The sequence below is a fragment of the Jaculus jaculus genome, chromosome 1, assembly GCF_020740685.1.
Source record: "Jaculus jaculus isolate mJacJac1 chromosome 1, mJacJac1.mat.Y.cur, whole genome shotgun sequence".
In the NCBI taxonomy this organism is placed as follows: domain Eukaryota; kingdom Metazoa; phylum Chordata; class Mammalia; order Rodentia; family Dipodidae; genus Jaculus; species Jaculus jaculus.
The window spans coordinates 264,124,996-264,145,888 of record NC_059102.1 but is presented as its reverse complement, the minus strand read 5'-3'; the positions used below and the strand labels follow the sequence as shown (position 1 = coordinate 264,145,888).

At 41.4% G+C, this 20,893-nt stretch overlaps 1 protein-coding gene across 1 annotated transcript; it reads left to right on the top strand.

The window, feature by feature from the left end:
- Positions 1-3,175: 3,175 nt before the first annotated feature.
- LOC123458622 (peroxiredoxin-6-like) lies at positions 3,176-19,865 on the top strand. The gene is made up of 3 exons (XM_045143210.1): positions 3,176-3,239; positions 17,857-18,063; positions 19,107-19,865. Exons 1-3 carry the CDS (start codon positions 3,176-3,178, stop codon positions 19,838-19,840), a joined length of 1,005 nt encoding a protein of 334 aa, XP_044999145.1. The 3' UTR covers positions 19,841-19,865.
- Positions 19,866-20,893: the final 1,028 nt, after the last annotated feature.

Below are 20,893 nucleotides of genomic sequence, written 5' to 3'. Positions count from 1 at the left end.
AAAATGGCACGTGTCTGGGGTTTGTGTGCAGTGGCAGGAGGTCTTGACAGTCTCTTTCTCTCTCTCTCTCTCTCTCTCTCTCTCTCTCTTTCTGTTTATCTCTTCCCTCTGTCTCTCAAATAAATAAATAAATATTTTTAAATATAATGAGAATATAAAAATGTTTGTGATAAATGCCTGAGTTCGGAATTCTAAGTCTTTATTCTTTCTTACTCTTGTATCAATGGCAGTTGTTCCAGTGACTGCCTATGACATCATTCTAATGTATTCAACTTGATTTTGTTTTGTTTTTTTTTAACTTTCTTATTGATAACTTCCATACTTACAGACAATAAACCATAATTTCCACCCCTCCCCCACTTTCCTCTTCATAAACACTCTCCATCATATCCCTTCGCTCTCTCAATTAGACTGTTTTGATGTCATCATCTTTTCCTCTGATTAAGAAGGTCTTGTAAAGTTAGTGCCAGGCACTACAAGGTCATGGATATCAAGGCCAATTTCTCTCTGAAGTATTGTACTATAAGCAGTACTACCCTTCTATGGTGGTTTGATTCAGATGTCTCCCATAAACTTAGGTGTTCTGAATGCTAGGTTCCCAGCTGATGGACATTTTAGAATTGATGCCTCCTGAAGGGAGTGTATTATTAGGGTTGGGCTTATGGGTGTTAAAGCCAGTTTCCCCATGCCAGTGTCTGGTACACTCTGCTGTTACTATTGTCCATCTTCTGTGCCAGGAAGTGATGTCTACACTCTGCTCATGCCATTGTTTTCCCTGCCATCATGGATCTTCCCCCTCAAGGCTGAAAGCCTCTATTTTCCCACAAGCCACTCGGTTGGGTCACTTGGTTGGGTGATATCTACCAGCAACATGGACCTGACTGTAACAGTAAAGTGGTACCAAGGAGTGGAGTTGCTGCTAGACAACCTGATTGTAAGGCTTTGGCCTTTTGGAGCTGATTGTCAAGTGGAATGTGGAAGGATTTGAAACCTTGGCCTAAGAGACACTTTGTGCTGTAAGTACAGCTTGATGGATTATTCTGATCAGAGTTGAAAGACCTGAATGCAGTAAGAACTATGGAGTGTGAGGTTTGCCTTATGAGAGTAAGAAAGAGCTTTGCTTGGAATGGACTAGCAGTTTGTGTGAGAAGCATCCTGTTATGCCTGTGTCCTGAGAAGTTGTGCAGGATTGCTTTGGGTAGAAATGAACTTGTGTGAGCAGAAGGATATGGCACAGAAAAACTGAAATCTTTGAGCCTAAACTGCTGCCGATTCACATGCAAATTGTTTGAGAGATTACAACCTTTGAGATTAGGGCAGCTGACCTGCATTGGGGCAACAGGAAGAATGTAGACTCTTTTGAAGGGGAATGAGTGCTCAAGGAGTGTCCTGTTCTTCAAAGTCTACTTTATTTCCCTGTGGATTAACAAATTGGCACCCTACTTGGTATTGTGGAGTATGAGGAATGCAGGAAAGAGAGGGCCATTGAGTTTGCAACATGGTCTTGTGATTTGGAGATGGCCAGGGGCAGTGTGAAGCAGGTTTGCTGGATTGCCTGCATGGAGACCCCATGGGGCCATGAGAATGAACTGTGTGTTGCAGTGGAAACCCAGTGGAGATGCTGGGAACATGAGATGGCTGCTGAGGAAAGCTGCCAGCCCTAATGAAGTTTTCCAGGACTGTGAGTAGCCTAGCTGGAGGGGTGGAATTGGAATGCCAGAGACTTGTTGCTGGTTAGAATTATCGGACTTGGAGATTTGTCACTGGCTAGAGTTGTTGGATTTGAAGCTACAGAGTTTGATGTTTGCCCTGGTTGTTTTAAATCTTGCATTGGTTGAATATTTCTTTGATATACCCAATGCTATCTTTTGCAGTGTGAATGTTTATTCTGTGCCGCTATGGGGTTTTTCTGAGGTTATTTTTTGGTATTATGGCTCAGTTAAAAGATCTTGGACTATGGGGATGTATGAACATCATTGGAATTGATAAAAAGTATGGGACTTTTAAAGTTAGATGAATGTATTGCATTTTACACCATGTATGGTTGTCAGTTTATGGGGATCAGGGGTGGAATGTGGTGATATGATTCAGGTGTCCCCCATAAACTTAGGTATTCTGAATGCTAGATTCCCAGCTGATAGAGATTTGGGAATTAATGCCTCCTGGAGGGAGTGTAGTGTTGGGGGGTGGGCTTATGGGAGTTATAGCCAGTTTCCCCATGGCAGCATTTCCTGTTATTCCCCATGCCAGTCTCTTGTTGCTATTATCCACCTATGTTGGCCAGGGGGTGATGTGTACCCTCTGCTCATTCCATCATTTTCCCTGCCCTCATGGAGCTTCCCCCTCGAGCCTGTAAGCCAAAACAAACTTGTTTTTCCCACAAGCCACTCTTGGTTGGGTGATTTCTACAAGCAATGCAAACCTGGCTGCAACACCTTCTGTGATAGTTAGGGTGTTGTCCACTTGATCTGTTTAGTAATCCACATAAATCCTTTTGTGTTGGTCTCTGAGGTTGCTTCCAGGAAGGATCAACTAAAGGAAGAAGTCCTTTCCTTTCCCCAGAGTGAGCCCTTCCCCCAGAGCGGGTGGCCCCTCTTGGAGGGGGACTTTATATAAAGAAGTTCTGGGTGAAAAGAGCCCCTTTCTTCTTCCCACTTGGCTGCTGGACCTGCTTGCTGCTCCAGCATGGACTGAAGACCAACATCAACTGAGCAAAACCCAGCGGCTCCTCAGGAAGCCTCCAGGCCTTCTGACACCATCTATAGTGATAGATCGGGACTGCTGAGGCATCTGGCCATGTGGACTGAGCAGCTACCAGGTTTCTTGATTCTCAGGCCTACAACTGCTATTGGACCACCATAAGCTAATCCAATAAATTCTCTTTTTGAAATAATTCATTCTAGCAGTTCTGTTCTTCTAGAGAACCCTAACTAATACACTTTATTGTTGCAGTCAGATTCCCATTGCTGGCAGAAATCGCCCAATCGACTTCCAACTTCCAGGTGAACTGGCAGCATAGGAGCCACGCCAAACCAGCCTAGGGAGGGGTTTAAGCAAAACCCCAGCAAAATACACTCTTCTTCTGAAAACTGAAGGAGTATCGGTTATTTTTTGACACAGCAGGAAGCCAGAGAGACCAAGATCCACCAGAAAGGAGGTGAATGGCCATAGTCTCATGGAGGTGCTCACAGCCAATGATCTTTGCTCTGCACACCGCCTGCCCAGCACCGCCCCACCAGGTGCGCAGGGCAGCAGCAGCAGCAGAGAACACAGAACAGATTTTTCAACTTCGTCAGCCTTCTTGCAAAATTTAGAATTCTGAAGGAAAGACAGCTGAGATCAACTAAAGAGCTACTGAAAGTGCGAGCAACTCCAGAAGTCTGAACTCTCCCATCCCCCACATTTAGAACCATGAACCCCTGGAATCCAGTCCCCAGTGTAAGCATAGCCAGCACATCTGATCAGAACTCCAGCTCCACAGCGCAACATGGAAGGATTGAGGTGAGCATTCAGAATTGGTGAGATTGGAGGCTACCCCAAAAGATAACTAGGCCAACTGACAACAAAAAGGGGGGTCAAGATGGCATCTGCCTAACTGCATGACACCTCCCCAGGAAGGAAAGGTTTTACTGGGTCTTTTAGGGGACTAGGCCAGCATAGCTCCCCCTGTGCTGCTGTGCACTGGCAACCACCCCACCCAGCTCCCCGACTTCAGATCTTCTGCCCCCACCCCTGTGCAACCTCAGACTCACTCCACCCCCAACACCCACGCAGCCCCAGATCTTCTTGTTATACCCAGGTGCAACCTCAGCACCCCAACCCTCACATGACCTCAAACATGCTCTGCCCCCTCAGTTCCCCCCAACAACCTCAGACCCCCTCCACCCCCCTGCCCAGAAAACATCAGACCGGCTCCGCCCCCCCCCCATGAGACCTCAGACCCACTCCACTCCCTTCCTCCCACCACCAGCAGGACCTCAGGCCTGTTCCACCCCCGACCCTGCTCACATGACCTCAAACCTGCTCTGCCCCACCCCCACCTGCATGACCTCAAAACCATTCTGCTCTCTGCCACACTGCATCAGACCAGCTCTGTCCCCCTGCCCCAGGGACCTCAGACCCACTCCTCCAACCAAACTGGGCATGACCTCAGACCTGCTCCAACCCCTGACCACATGACCTCAGACCCACCCCGCCCCCTGCCCATCTATGTGACCTCAGGCCCTCCCCCAAGTGGCACCACTTCCACCACCAATTGCAACCACAGTCCCACTCTCTCTGCTCCTACACTGTGATGGACAGACCACAACACAAAAGGAATAATATGAAAAACCCACTGCAAATAATTTCAATAAGATTACCCAGTCCTACAATGGATGTCTCTAATCAAAATATAGAAGAGACATTAATATCAGAAGCCCCAAATGAAGTTATGAGCAATGCAACCCTGACAAAGCTACTTGGAGAACTTGTAGAAAAGCAACAAAGGACCAATAATTATGTGGATGCTGCCATCATTAGCCTAGACCTAATAGATAAGAAAATGGGAGAGGTCCAAAGACAGTTAAAGGATATAAAGGAGAGTGAAAATAAAGGGGTCCTCAAAAACCAGCTGGCTATACTAAATGAAGACATAAAGAAATGCAAGGATAAATTCCAAGAAGCATCAAGAAAATCAGAAAATGAGGTGAAAAGGGAACTTGACAGAGGTATGGAAACTTTAGAGAGAAAAGTAGTAGAAAATCCAAACCTAATAAAACAAGCCCAAACTCCTTAGAAGCTCTCAAGAATAGAGTCAGCCATGTGAAGGATAGAAACTCAGACCTGGAAGACAAAACAGAAATAACAGTTCCAGAGTTCAAAAGTTTCAATAAATTCAAAATTTTCTGTGAACAAAACATGAGGAAATTGTGGGATACCCTTAAATGTCCTAACATTCGGGTCATGGGAATACCAGAAGGGGAAGAAATTCAGACCAAAGGCATGGAGAACTTATTTAACAAAATTATCAAAGAAATCTTCCCCACTCTCTCAAAAGAAAGGCCCATCAAGATACAAGAAGCTAATAGAACTCAAAACAGATTGGACCAAAGGAGAAAATCTCCAAGACATATTATCATCAAGACTCTAAACATTGACACCAAAGAGAAAATCCTAAAAGCAGTTAGGGAAAACAGCACATCACATTTAAAGGTAACCCCATCAGAATTACTTGACTTCTCAATGGAAACCCTGAAAGCCAGAAGGGCCTGTAATGGAACACTCCAAAGCCTAAGAATCTATGGCTTCCAACCCAAACTACTCTACCCAGCAAAAGTATCCCTCATAATAGATGGTGAAAGAAAAACGTTAAATGATGAAACTCAGCTTTACAACTTTATAAACACAAAACCAAACCTAATGAGAGGACTTCAGGAAATCACAGAAGAATCAGATAGTCAACTTCAAATGCCGACAAGAAGCAGATCACAATAACAAAATTCAGAGAAGACACAAAAACTTCTAAGTCCATGAAAACACCAAACCACATAAATTAACACAATATGGCAGAGATCAAATCAAACTTCAAAGTCATTACCCTAAATATTAATGGCCTTAATTCACCCATTAGGAGACACAAGCTAACAGGTGGATCATAAAATTAGACACCACAGTCTGTTGTCTTCAAGAAACTCACCTCACCACTAAAGACAGACATCTCTTCAGGGTGTGTATTAGTCAGAGTTCTCTAGAGGAAAAGAACTGCTAGAATGAATTATTTAAAAAGAGGATTTTTTGGATAACCTTACAGTAGTCCAATAGCAGTTTCAGGCCTGAGAATCACCAAACCTGGTAGCTGCTCAGTCCTCTTGTCCAGAAGCTTCAGCAGTCCCAACCCAGCACTGCAGATGGTGCGGGGAAGCCTGGCGGCTTCCTGAGGAGCCGCTGGGTTTCGATCCACACAGGTCTTGAGTTGATGCTGGTCTTCAGTCTGCACTGGTCTTCAATCCATGCTGAAAGGTAGCGAGCAGCTCCAGCAGCCAAGTGGAAGGGAGGAAAGAAGGAAGGAAAGAACTCTTTTTACCCAGAGCTTCCTTATATCAAGTACCCCTCTGAGTGGGGCCGCCCACTCTGGGGTAAGGGCTCACCCTGAGGGAAAGACTTCTTCCTTTAGTTGAGCCTTCCTAGAAGCAACCTGTGGATTACTAAACAGATCAAGTTGACAGCACCTTTACTATCACAGGGTAAAAGGGTGGAAAATGATATTCCAAGCAAATGGGAAGAAGAAAAAAGCAGGCATAGCTATACTAATATCAGATAAGATAGACTTCAAACCAAAAATAATCAAAAAAGACAAAGAAGGTCACTCATTACTTATCAAGGGAATGATGCTTCAAGAGGGTATCACAATCAGAAATCTTTGTGCAACAAACACATAGGCAGCACAATTCATAAAACAAAACCTACTTGACAATAAAACAGAAATAACCACCAATACCATTATAGTTGGGGACTTCAATATGCCATTATCAGCAATAGATAGATCATACAAATAGAAAATCAACAGGGAAGTGAGAGATATCAACAAAACCATAGAACACATAGACCTAATGGACATCTACAGAACATTCTATCCCAAATCCACAGACTACAAGTTCTTCTCAGCAGCCCATGGAACCTTCTCTAAAATAGATCATATACTGGGTCACAAAGCCTGCCTCCATATATTTAGGAAGATTGACATAATTCCCTGTATGATAACAGATCACAATGCTCTACTGCTAGAAATTAACAACAAAAGACCCACCAAGAATCCCATTGGCTTCTGGAAACTGAACAGCACACTTTTAAACAATAAATGGGTAGTGAACAAAATAAAAAATGAAATAGCAAATTTCTAGAAATGAATGACAATGAGAACACATCATATAAAAACTTTTGGGACACAATGAAGGTGGTCCTCGGGGGAAAATTCGAAGTACTAAATGCCTTCATAACAAGGACAGACAGATCCCAAATCAATAACCTAACCATCCACCTAAAGGCATTGGAAAAGCAAGATGAATACAACCCAAAAATCTCTAGGCAGAAAGAAATAATTAAGATCAGAGCAGAAATTAATGAATTGGAAACTAAGAAAACAATTGAGAAAATTGATGAAACAAAGAGCTAGTTCTTTGAAGAAATAAACAAAATTGACAAACCCCTGGCCAACTTAATCCCATTAGATCAAGAAAAAGACATGGCTGTCCACTCTTACCACTGCTCTTCAATATAGTACTGGAAGTCCTAGGTCAAGCAATAAAACAGGAGAAAGAAATAAAAGGGATACAATTTGGAAGGGAAGAAGTTAAGTTAGCTCTATTTGCAGACAACATGATTCTATACGTAAGGCTGAAAAAAAGACATCTTCAACAAACGGTGCTAGACAAACTGGATAACCATATGCAAGAAATTGAAATTTGATCCACACATCTCACTTTGCACAACAATCAAGTCCAAATGGATCAAGACCCCAATATAAGGCTAGAAACTTGGTTACTAACTGGAAGAAAAATAGGAGGAACTTTCCATGATATAGGAATGGGAAAAGACTTCCTGAACAACAACAACAAAAAAAAAAAGTAGCACAAGATCTTAAATAATCACTCAACCAGGGAAGCTGCAATGTTTCTTCACAGACAAATATAATAAGCAGAGCCAATAGATTACCCACAGAATGGCAGAAAATATTTGCTGAATACCCAACTGAAAGAGGCCTAATCTCTACAGTCTACAAAGAACTCAAAAACCTAAACAATAAAAAGTCAAACAATCCACTCACAAAATGCAGCAAGGACCTGGACAGGCAGTTCTCAGAGACAGAAATACAAAGGCAAACAAACACTTGAGAAAATGTTCTTTATCCCTAATCATCAGGGAAATGCAAATTAAAACAAGTATGAGATTCCACCTTACCCCAATAAGGATAGCAAACATTAAAAAACAGTAAGAAAGAAAGAAAGAAAGAAAGAAAGAAAGAAAGAAAGAAAGAAAGAAAGAAAGAAAGAAAGAAAGAAAGAAAGAAAGAAAGAAAGGAAACAAATGCTGGCAAGTATGTGAAGAAATAAGAACCCTCATCCACTGTTAGTGGGAATGTAAGATGGTACAACCCACTATGGAAAGCAATAGGGAGACTCCTTAAAATGCTGAATATAGAGTTACCAACAGACCCAATTATTCCCTTACTGGGCATGTAGCCTAAAACCTTCAAGCCTCAGTCCAGAGAGACTTGCTCAACCATGTTTATAGCTACTCAATCTGTAATAGCTAAGAACTCAAATCAACCCAGATGTCCATCATTAGATGAACGTGAATCTACACAATGGGATTCTACACAGTAGTAAGGAAAAATGGCCCAATGAAATTTGAACAAAAATGTTTGAACCTGGAACAGATCATTCTGAATAAACTTACTCAATCACAGAAAGATAACTACCACATAGTCTCAGTCATCTACAGCTCCTAAGCTGAATCTACTCGAGATGCTGAAATACCTAACAAGCATCTCGAGGACCAGTCAATAGGTTAGGTGGGGAGGGAGGCAATGGTAAAGAAGGGGTTGGGGGACACAAAACTAGACCCAAATGGCAATGGTACAATAAAATTCTACATCCTAAAAGACAGACCAAATGGTTGAACCTTCACCAGGCCCTTAGAGGGAACACTTGAATCACAAGGCCCTGGAAAGGGTATGATGAAGACTGACCTTAATCTTCTACTGCCTCTCTCTCTCTCTCTCTCTCTCTCTCTCTCTCTCTCTCTCTCTCATCTCTAATTCTTTTATATTACTTATCTTTTTCTTCCTTCTCTTCCTGGGCACTGACCTGTAACTCCCAGTACCAGCAGGTGGCTATCATCCACAATGAGCTTTTGATCAGAGACATAGAAGGTTTTCTAAAAGAATGACAGATTTTTGTCAGAGTACTTGATGACCCACCAAAGGTTAGTGGTAAGACCCTACTGCTGAAGACACCATGTGCTGTTGGTATGTTACATGGAGTGACATGGCTGGAAGCTGGAAGAGAGTCAGTCCCCAGATAGCACATCTAGTGCCAGAAGGTTCTACATGGGCAAATGGGAGAAAATGACCAATATCTGTCCAAGAAAATTATGATCTAACCTACTTAACAGCAAATAACCTGATTTGATGCTCACACAAGTACAATAGTGGCACATAGCCATGGTGGGAAGCCAGCTGCTCTTGATTTGGCTAACTGATCCACTTAGTGGAACACAACCCATAGCAGGAGATGAGAAATGTCAGAACCATATCCAAACATGAGCCCATTGTCCTTTATCAAGCCATCACCAATCATGGGCTGAAAGAGGGCCTACATGTATTAAATTATCTCTAAATTAATAATGGTTATGCCATCTATCTGTTACTGACTTTAATCTGTCAGAGAATTTGCTTCTCTTTTTCAGATAGACACATATCCTAAGGATAAAACCACTTCACCATACCTCAAAAGGGCCCCAGCTGAAACTAAGAATAATTGGCAAAACAAGCAAGTGTGCTGTTTTCTTGGTGAACCTGGTACCAGCACAAGGGTGAAGGAGGTACACACAGAGAACAATCAACTCCTACCAAATCATATATCAGAGATACAGAGGCTCCCAAGACCTCATCACTGAAGCAGACCTAAAATGAACCCAACATGGCTCAGACAAATTTGCAAGAGGGGCAGAAAGAATGTCATAGCCACATATTGGGTCATAACACACAAAGACATTTCTTCCTACCTATAACTGATGGCTAACCCCACAATGCATGGCCCATACACCCCAACAAGAAGGGTCCATGTGGATAGGGGAGGATGAGGGAGAGGCTAACAATGATACCAACTTGACTGTATTAACTGAGTAGAAAACTAATAACAATAATAATAATAAAGTAATCACCCAACCAAGAGCAGCATGTGGGAAAAAAGAGGTTTATTTTGGCTTTCAGGTCTGAGGAGAAGCTCCATGATGGTAGGAAAAACGATGGCATGAATAGAGGGTGGATATCACCCCCTACCTAACATAAGGTGGACCATAGCAACAGAAGATTGTGCCAAACACTGGCAAAGAGAAACTGGCTCTAACACCCATAAGCCTGCCCCCAACAATACACTCCCTCCAGGAGGCATTAATTCCTAAATCTCCATCAGCTGGGAACCTAGAATTCAGAGCACCTGAGTTTATGGGGAACACCTGAATCAAACCACCACATTCCACCCCTGGCCTCCATACAATGATATCCATACATCATATAAAATACAATGCATTAGTCCAACTTGAATAGTCCCAGTAGTTTTTATAAATTCCAATGATTTTCATACATCCCTACAGTCCAAGGACTTTTAGCTAAGCCATAATACCAAAAACTCCCCCCAAAACCCATAATGGCACAAAATAAACATCCATACTGCAAAAGATGGCATGGGGCATAGCAAAGAAATATTAACCCAATACAAGATTTAAAACAACCAGGGCAAACATCAAACTCTGTATCTTCAAGACCAACTCCAGCCAGTGACAAATCTCCAAGTCTCATACTTCTAACCAGCAACAATTCTGCCCCTCCAGCTGGACTTCTCACAGTCCTGGAAAACTTCATCATGGTTGGCAGCTTTACTTAGCAGCCATTTCATCGTTCCAGCAGCTCCACTTCAATCCACGGTTCATCCTCACGGCTCCATTGGGTCTCCATGCAGGCATCCAGCAAACCTGCTTCACACTGCCCATAGCCATCTCCAAAACACAAGAGTGTTGCAAACTCAACGACCCTCTCTTTCCTGCATTTCCTTACTCCAGAATACCAGGTAGGGTGCCAATTTGTTAATCCTGGGTGAATAAAGCAGATTTTGAAAGAACAGGACACTCTTTGAGCACTCAGGCCCCTTCAAAAGAATCTATGTTCTTCCTATTTCCCCAGTGCAGGTCAGCTGGCCCAATCAAAAAGTTGTAATCTCTCAATTGCATGTGAATAGGCAACAGCTCACTCAAAGTTTTCTCTTTCTGTGCCATATCACTCTGTTCACACCAGTTCATTTATTCACAAAGCAATCCTGCACAACTTCTCAGGACATGGGCACAAGAGCAAGCTTCTCACACAAACTGCTAGCCCAGTCCAAGCAAAGTTCTTTCTCACCCTCATAAACCAAACCTCACAGTCCATACTTCTAATCACATTCAGGTCTTTCAACTCTGACCAGAATAGTGCATCAAGCTGTACTTACAGCACTGCAAAGCATCTCTTAGGCCAAGGTTTCAAATCCTTCCACATTTCCTCTTGAAAATCAGCTCCAAAATGCCAAAGCCACATAGTCAGGTGTTTAGCAGCAATCCCACTCCTCAGTAACACTTTAGTATTTCAGTCAGGTCTGCATTGCTGTAGAAATCACCTAAACAAAAAGCACCTTGTTGGAAAAAGTAGGTTTATTTTGGCTTACAGGCTCAAGGGGGAAGCTCCATGATGGCAAGGAAAATGTTGGCATGAGCAGAGAATGGACATCACCCCCTGGCCAACATAAGGTGGACAATAGCAACAGGAGAGTGTGCCAAACACTGACATGGGGAAGCTGGCTATAATGCCCATAAGCCCACCCCAACAATACACTCCCTCCAGGAGGCATTAATTCCAAATATCCATCAGCTCAGAACCTAGCATTCAGAGCACCTAATGTTATAGGGGCCACCTGAATCAAACAACCACACCTTCTTTTAGCTCTTTTATTCTTTCTGGCACCTCTTCCACAATGGACCCTTAGTCTTGTACAGTATGATAGAGATATTTTGGTGATGAATACTCCTCTGTCATTTCTTCTCAGCACTACAGTGCCTTTTCAATCATCCCAGTGGTCACTGCCATCTGAAAAGAGAAATTTCTCTAGCCAAAAGTGAGAATAACATTAATATATGGGCATAAACATTTAGAAAAGTGTTTACAGAGCAGTTTGGTGAGAATAATATATGCATTTAGCCAGACAAGAACAGGCATCACATGCCTAAAGTTCATCACTTCCCCTGCCATAGGCTTTTGATTAGGTTTTCATTATCAGGCATGTATTCCCTCCCATGGAGTGGGCCTCTGGTTCAATTAGAGAGCAGTTGGTTTCCCCATAACAGACATGCCACTGTTGTATCCATTCTGGCCAAATTTAAGGCTTGCACTGTCCACTGTTTTCACCACTGAGACTTCTGTCTCACATAGGGCTGCATGCAGTGCAGCTTTTACCCAGCTTTCTGTCAGCTGGTCTACAGGGAGGATGATTTAAGCTCAGCTCAAACTTGATTTCTCAATGACCTTGCAGCACAGCATGAGGACTCTTCAGCAATAGGGTTTTACCATCTATTCTCTATCTATCTCATCTATTTCTCATAGGAAACCAAGAGCCTTGGCAATGGCCTGTAATGTTTTGGGGGCATCATGGACCTCCCTGGTCAACAACTCACTGGAAGGTATTTCATCTGTGGCACTGAAATCTATCTAATAACAGTCTGTGACTTATGGGTGTGCCATTATCTAAAAAAGTATGTTTCCATATGGCTATCTTGAACTTTGATTAACCTTCTCCCAACCCTTCTTTGACTCAGTCTCTTCTCATGACCTCAGTTAGGCCATTTATAAACCAAGTAATCTGTTCATCTAGTTACATATATGCAATACCATCCCCTGAAGTCCTCCCCTCTCTTCCTGCCCTCATAGACCTTTTCTAACTTTCTGGCCTCTACTACCAATTTTTACTCACATGCAAGTCTAAACATTTGTAGCAAGGATCCACTTATGAAAGAGAATATGTGACATTTGGCTTTCTGGGCCTGTGTAACCTCACTTAGAATAATCTTTTCTAGATTCATCAATTTTCCCCAAATATTTTATAATTTCATTTTTCTTTACTGCTGCATAGAACTGCATTGTATAAATGTACCACATCTTCATTATACATTCATTAGTTGAGAAACATCTAGACTGGTTCCATTTCTTAGCTATTGTGAATAGAATGGCAATAAACATGGTTGAACAAGTATCTCTAAAGTAGTGTGAAAAGACTTCAGGATATATGCCTAGGAGTGGATAGCTGGGTCATATAGTAAATATCTTTTTATCTTTACCAGCTTACATTCCCACCAACAGTGTAGAAGGGTTCCTCTTTTTCTGCATCCTCACCAGCATTCATTGTCATTTGTTTTCTTGATGATAGCCATTTTTTAAACAATTTTTTTTGTTTATTATTTATTTATTTGAGAGTGGCAGACAGAGAAAGAGGGGGAGAGAGAGAATGGGCACGCCAGGGCTTCCAGCCACTGTAAATGAACTCCAGATGCATGTGCTCCTTTGTGCATCTGGATAACATGGATCCTGGGGAATTGAGACTCAAACCGGGGTCCTTAGGCTTCACAGGCAAGTGCTTAACCACTAAGCCATCTCTCCAGCCCCATGGTAGCCATTTTGATGGGAGTGAGATAGAATCTCAAAGCAGTTTTAATTTGTATTTCCCTGATGGACAAAGATGTAGAATATTTTTGAGATGATTATAGGTCATCTGCATTTCTCCTTTTGGGAACTCTCTATTTAGTTCCATAGACGATTTTTTAATTGGGTTGTTTGATTTCTTATTAGTTTTCTGAGTTCCTTGTATTAATCCTCTGTCAGATGTATAGCTGACAAAGATTTTCTTCCATACATTGCCTCTTTGCTCTATTCACAGTGTCCTTTGCTGTCCAAAAGTTTTGTAATTCTATGAAGTCCCAGTGGTTGATTAGTGGTTTTATTGCTTGAGCCACTGGGATTATATTCAGAAAGTTGTTTCCTATGCCAATATGTTGAAGTATTTTCCCTACTTTTTCCTCTAGCAGTTTCAGATTTTAAGGTATGATATTAAGGTATTTGATGCATTTGGACTTGATTATTTTGCATGAAAAGAGATAAGGATCTATTTCATTCTACTATATGTACATATCCAGTTTTCCCAGCACCATTTGTTGAAGAGGCTATCTTTTCTTCAATGAATATTTTTTGAGTTTTTGTCAAAAATCAGATAGCTGTTGCTGCCCAGGCTTACACCTGGGTCCTCTATTCTGTTCCATTGATCTATGTGTCTGTGTTTGTGCCAGTACTATACTGTTTTTGTTACTATGGCTCTATAATATAGTTTAAAATCAGATATGATGATACTGCCAGCCTTATATTTGTTGCTCAAAATTGTTTTGGCTATTGGAGGATTTTGAGCTTCCAAATGAATTTTAGGATTTTTTTTTCCATTTTCATGAAGAATGCCTTTGGAATTTTGATGGGGATTGTATTAAATGTGTAGATTGGGTTTGGTAAAATTGATATTTTTGCAATATTGGTGCTTCTAATCCAAGAACATAGGATTATTTCCATTTCCTAGTGTCCTCTGCAATTTCTCTATTGAGTGTTTTAAAGTTTTCAGTGTAGAGATCTTTCACTTCCTTGGTTAGGTTTACTTATTAATTCATTTATTTTAGGAAATTGTGAATGGAAGTGATTCCCTGATTTCATCCTCAGCATGTTTGTTGTTAGTATATAGGAAACCTACTGATTTTCTGTGTGTTTATTTTGTATCCTGCTATGTTGCTAAATGTGTTAATCAGCTCTATAAGTTTATTGGAGGAGTCTTTAGGGTCCTTTATGTATAGAATCATATCATCTACAAATAATGATAATTTGATCTCTTCCTTTCCAATTTGTATCCCTTTTATATATGTCTCCTTCCTTGTTGCTATAGCTAAGACTTCTCGTACTATACTAAATAAAAGTGGAGACAGTAGACACCCTTGTCTTGTTCCTGATTTTAGTGGAAAAGTTTCAAGTTTTTCCCCATCAGTATTATGTTGGCTGTAAGTCTGTTACAAATTGCCTTTATTATGTTGAGATATGTTCCTTCTAGTCCCAGTTTATGTAGGACTGTTACCATGAAGGGTTGTTGGATTTTGTCAAATGCCTTTTCTGCATCTATTGAGATGATCATGTGATTTTTGCCCTTCCGTTCATTTATATAGTGTATCACATTTATCAATTTGTGTATGTTGAACCATCACTAAATCTCTGAGATAAAGCCCACTTTGTCAGGGTGAATGATCTTTTTGTTATATTCTTGTAGTCTGTCAATATTATTTGAGAATTTTTGCATCTATTTTTATGAGGGATATTGGTCTGCAATTTTCTTTTTTTGTTGTTCTTGTTGTTGTTGTTATTCTGTCTTTGTCTGGTTTTAGTATCAGGTGATGCTGGCTTCATAGAAGGAATTTGATAGAATTCCTTCCATTTCTATTTTATGGAAAATTTGAGAAGGATTAGTGTTAGTCCTTCCATGAAGGTCTAGTAAAATTCACAAATGAATTCATTCTTTTAACCTGTTTTGGTTCTGGAATATCTTTATTTCTCCTTCATCCTTTGTATGGATAACTTTCCTGGATAGAGTAATCTTGGTTGACAGTTGCTATGTTTCAGAACTTGGAATACATCATTCCAAGCCCTTCTGGCTTTTAAAGTTTGTGTTGAGTAGTCTGCTATTGTCCTGATGTGCTTGCTTTTATTTTTATATGTAACTTGCTCTTTCTCTACAACTGCTTTCAATGTAATTTATTTGGTTTGTATGTTTGGTAGTTTACTTATAATATGGTGAGGAGAGGTTCCTTCCAGGTTTTGTCTGCCCGATGTTCTAAAGGCTTCCGGTATCTGCATTGGCATTTCTTTCCAATTTTCAGAGAAATTTTCTTCTATGGTTTTTTTGAAAACACCTGCTGACCTTTTGGAGTAAAATCCTTTTCCTTCCATTATACCCTGAATTCTTATTTTTTACCTTTTCATAGTGTCCTGAATGTCTTGCAATTCTCATTTATACCTTTCTATTTGTCGTTCTCTTTCCTGGACTGCACTAGAGCTGCCACCTGGTCTTCTTATTTAAATATTCTGTTCTCTCCTTCATTCATTCTATTGGTGAGACTTTCTACAAAGGATATTTTTCATTTGACTTACTGTGTTTTTCATTTATACTATTTCTGATTGGTTTTTCTTCAGTATTTATATTTCCTTACAGATGTCTTGTATTGACTCCTCATTTCATTAAGTTGGTTGCCTGTGTTCTCCTTCACGAATTTGTTTTTTTCTTTGATATACTTGATTTCTTTGAACATAGTCATGATCATTCTTTTGAAATCTTTTCCAGGCATTTTATCTAAGTCAGTCACACAGGAGGTAATTTCTGATGGATTTGTAAATTTTTGTGGAATTATATTGCCCTTAATTTTGTGTGTTTCTTGTACTATAATGTAGAGATTTTTTCATCTTGGGTTCATATGATATTTGGGTTTTCTAATTATCTACAGTATTGTTACACATATTAACCTAATGTTATATATCTTCAGTGTAGGCGATTAAGATGCTAGGTGTGGCTCTTATATGACTTCCTTAGCAACAATGGAAGTGACCTTATGCAAGTATTCTAGTTGAGCAAAAAACAGGCAAATTCTAAAATTCAACTGAACAATACATATTCAATCATAACCATCACAGAGTTATGTAAAAGTTGGTATTAAAAGAAACAGATAATGTAACAAAATCAAAATCCCTAAGGTTGTATGTTGCCCCACACCCTTAATCCTGTCAACTGGGGGGGGGGGTGAGATTGCTGGTATGTAAAGAGTTCCAGGAAAGCCTCAGGCCAAGTGAAACCCTGCCCCTATGAATGACAGAAGTCAAGGGCACTATAAATCAGGAAGCAACAAAGAATACAACAAAATACAGCTTATTTAAGAATGGCAAAGCAGACCATCAATCAAAGTTTAACACATAACCTGCCTTGACATGGAAGGCATGATTAGCACTTCCAATGCAGGCCTATATACCAGGCTTTATGCTAAGTACTGACCTAGTGTAAGTAAGCCCTGATTCCTTATTTTTTGTGCAGCAAACCCAACAGACTTGCCATTTTTTATGCAAGAGAGTAAGAGACAGAGAAAGAGAGACTGAGAGAGTGAGAGAGAGAGAATTGGTGTGCCAAGACCTGCTGCAATCAACTTCCACGCATGTGTAGCCCCTTATATGCATTTTCAACCGTGTACACTTGTGTCACTTTATGTGTCTGGCTTATGTGGGATGTGGAGAGTTGAACATGAGCACTTTGACTGCTAAGCCATCTCTCCAGCCTGACCTTATTACCTTTTGGGATGGCTTTGGTCCCAGCTATGCTGCGTGCCTGCTTGGTTCCCTCTTTATTGTGCTGTGGGCTCTGCTAGGCTGGCCGGGTGTGTCATTGGGTCCACTGCTCTGATCGCCTTTACTTCGTGCTGTGCAGCCTATCTCCCTTCACCAGGTCTCCAGTGGCTGCTGACACTGGCAGATGGGGAAGGGAAAGTTGTGGAGAGTGTCTGAAGTTGCACCAGAGCTGCATAGCTGGTACCCACAATCATCTTCCTCACAAGCCACTCAGCTGGTCCCTGCTGTCCTCTCCTTTGTGTTTCTTACTTTGTAAGGAGGCTGGGGTGAGCGCAAAATCCCTTCACCTGGCTTCTCCTGCAGCTCAGACAGAGCCTGACCACCACAAGACTGTGTCTCACTGTGTGAGACAGTTCTGCCTGCTTTTGTGGGTGCTAGAAGCCGTGGGTCTCTCCTACTTCTCTTCTGAGGTTGATAATTCCCTATACATCTTCACTTTTCAGTAGAACAGTGTATTTTTGCTGTTTCACTGCTTATTTCCCCCACAGGCTGCTTTGGCATGCTTACTATGCCACCATCTTATCCAGAAGTCCTCAACTTGATTTTTATATGAAAAAAAGATCTAAACTATTCAAAGTAATAACATTTACACATGTTCCATGTAGGTTTGGGAACAAAAGTCACTGACCAGGATAAGCGTACAACCCTAGTAAAGAAGGAAATGATACAGGCACAACGGTTCAACATACTGTGGCAGTCAGTTTACATGTTTTTCTGGGGAATAGTGATCTCAGTGAACCAGCCACTGCTTAGCAGAGTCTTGGTTAAGAAAATTGCCTCCAAGGATGAGACCAGCATGCATAGCAGGCATGGTAAGAGAGTGCAGAACATGAGGGAGAAAGTCCAGGACAGATCATAGAGAACATGAGAAACTGAGAGAAGGGCCAGGCAGCTGAGAAAGAATCAAGGTGACAATAACAGGAATACTGGAGACTTAACATCAATTACTTGTTATGGAAAAGAGTATATTTCATATCCTAAGGCAGTTAAATTCACATAGTACTCCTTAGTTATATGTCATCATAGCTGCTCCCTCCTGACATATAGGGGAGTGTTTGCATTCCAGTAAATGTGGTGAGATGAGCACAGGATTGTAAATTAAAGAGCTCTGGCTATGAATCCTGCCTCTAACTTTGTGTGCCACCGTTACTCAGGGCCTCATTTACCATAACCATAAATATGAATAACTGTAACTCAAGGAGTACACATGAGAATCATGGGGATGTCTGGCAGAAAACTTTCTCCCCAAAGGTGCTCAATCAATATATGCTTCCTTCTAAGCTTCCAGTCTTATCTCAAGGATACAATGCGAAACTGTATCCTTGAGATGTACTTAAAACAAAAGAAGTGTGAAAAAACTTGAATACAGAGAGAGATTTCTAGCTATTCTTTTACAATGTGTGTGAGTTGTTGCTTATTGTTCATTTTATTCTTAACCTGGGCCACTTACTGACAAATTTCTCCACAACTGATGGGAAATGTTCTGCTTCATAGCCCAAAATATATGCTTTGTGATCTCCTGATTGATTTTATTGATTTTATTTCACACTATTTTTGGTCATATCTCTCAATTTAGGTATTCCTCCTTGTCATGTCATTTCAATAGTTTAGTTGCACAGTGCAGCAGCCCTGCTGAGACTCCTCTCTCTTCAGTAGGACATCTGCCCACATATACCCTCCTGTTAAGTTTTGTCAACTGTTTTAGCTTTTCACATTATTTATTGGTTATATGTTACTACCAAGAAAATGTTTCCTACCTCATATTTTCAATGCTACTCTAACAGCGTGTAGGCTGAAAGCAGGTTATAGCATAGATGAGATATATTAATAAGTGGATGAGAGCTTCCCTCCGGAGCCCGCCGGCCGCTTGCCGCTGCGGCTGCGCTTCCCCATTCCCCCGTCACCGCTGCCACCACGCCAGGAGGACTGCTTCTCGGGGACGTGGCCCCCAACTTCGAGGCCAACACCACCGTCGACCGCATCCGTTTCCACGACTTCCTGGGAGACTCATGGGGCATTCTCTTCTCTCATCCACGAGACTTTACCCCAGTGTGTACCACAGAGCTTGGCAGAGCAGCAAAACTGGCACCAGAATTTGCCAAGAGGAATGTTAAGTTGATTGCCCTTTCAATAGACAGTGTTGAGGACCATCTTGCCTGGAGCAAGGATATCAATGCTTACAATGATGACGAACCCACAGAAAAGTTGCCTTTCCCCGTCAATGATGATAAGAACCGAGACCTTGCCCTCCAGCTGGGCATGCTGGACCCTGCAGAGAAGGACGAAAAGGGCATGCCCCTGACAGCTCGTGTGGTGTTCGTTTTTGGCCCCGATAAGAAACTAAAGCTGACTATCCTCTACCCAGCTACCACTGGCAGGAACTTTGACGAGCTCCTCAGAGTGATTATCTCTCTGCAGCTGACAGCGGAAAAACGGGTTGCCACCCCAGCTGATTGGAAGAATGGAGACAGTGTGATGGCCCTTCCCACCATCCCTGAAGAGGAAGCCAAGCAAATCTTCCCTAAAGGAGTCTTCACTAAAGAGTTCCCATCTGGCAAGAAGTACCTCCGCTACACTCCCCAGCCTTAAGTCTTTCCAGAAGTTGGGGCTGCAGCTGCTCTCTCAGCGTCGAGAACCTGAGGATGCCAGCTGCCAGTCATGCCCCTGTAGCGATTCCACAGAAACAGCCTGGTATGATCACAGCCGAGGTAGTTAGGTCGCTGTACTGCTGGCTTATTAAATGGAAATGGCACAGCAGCGTTCTTGGGATTCTTTACTCTATGCCTTCGTTAGCATTCTGTTCCATCACCCAGTCTCAGCTCTCTGCTGGCTGGCTGTCATTGAAATAGATTCTGTGTTCAAGCCTCATAGATTCTGTATGTTGGTTCTCTGAAGGGTTTGTGGTCAACAAGAATAGTGTCAGTTGATGGTTGAAGAAGCTTGCTTCTCCCCATTACAGAATTACCAACTTTTGTAGCTGTCCTATTGAATCTTCTACTACCCATGTGAGATTCAGCTTCCTTGGTAAATATCTAAGTAAGTTCTCTAAAGAACTTACAGTAACTCATATATTCTTTAAAATTCTATCTTTATTACAGCGTGAGGAAAACACTTTTTGATCCTGTACTTTTTAAATAGCTACATGGAAGAACAGGGGGAGAGGTCTTTAAATGTTTTGCTATAAAAATTATGATAAATTTCTATCGAGGCAGAAAAGGGAGGTGCACCAAGTGAGCAAGACAGTACATGCACCTCCCAGTATTTTCATATATTGGACTTCTTTCAGATGATGTATGCGTGTGAGGGCAGACCTTGTGAAGAGAGAAGAGATGGTGGAGAATGTTCTGTGATTGAACTGTTCTTATAGTAGTAGGTTACTGTTTTCAGAATTTGGTTGTGTTGGGGGATCGGCAAATAAAATCCTTTGTTGAAACTGGGGAAAAAAAAGTGGATTAAATCATTGTAATCTTTGTATGTTCTATTAACTTTACATGTAAAATATACAAAAATTGAGGAAGGTATGTAAAGTGTCAAGTTTCTCATTAAAAAAAAATAAATTATAAGTCTACAGATTTAAAGCATAAGTTTCAAGGTGGTCTAGAACCTAAATTTCCAAAAGATAAAACCTAGCATACTTGCACA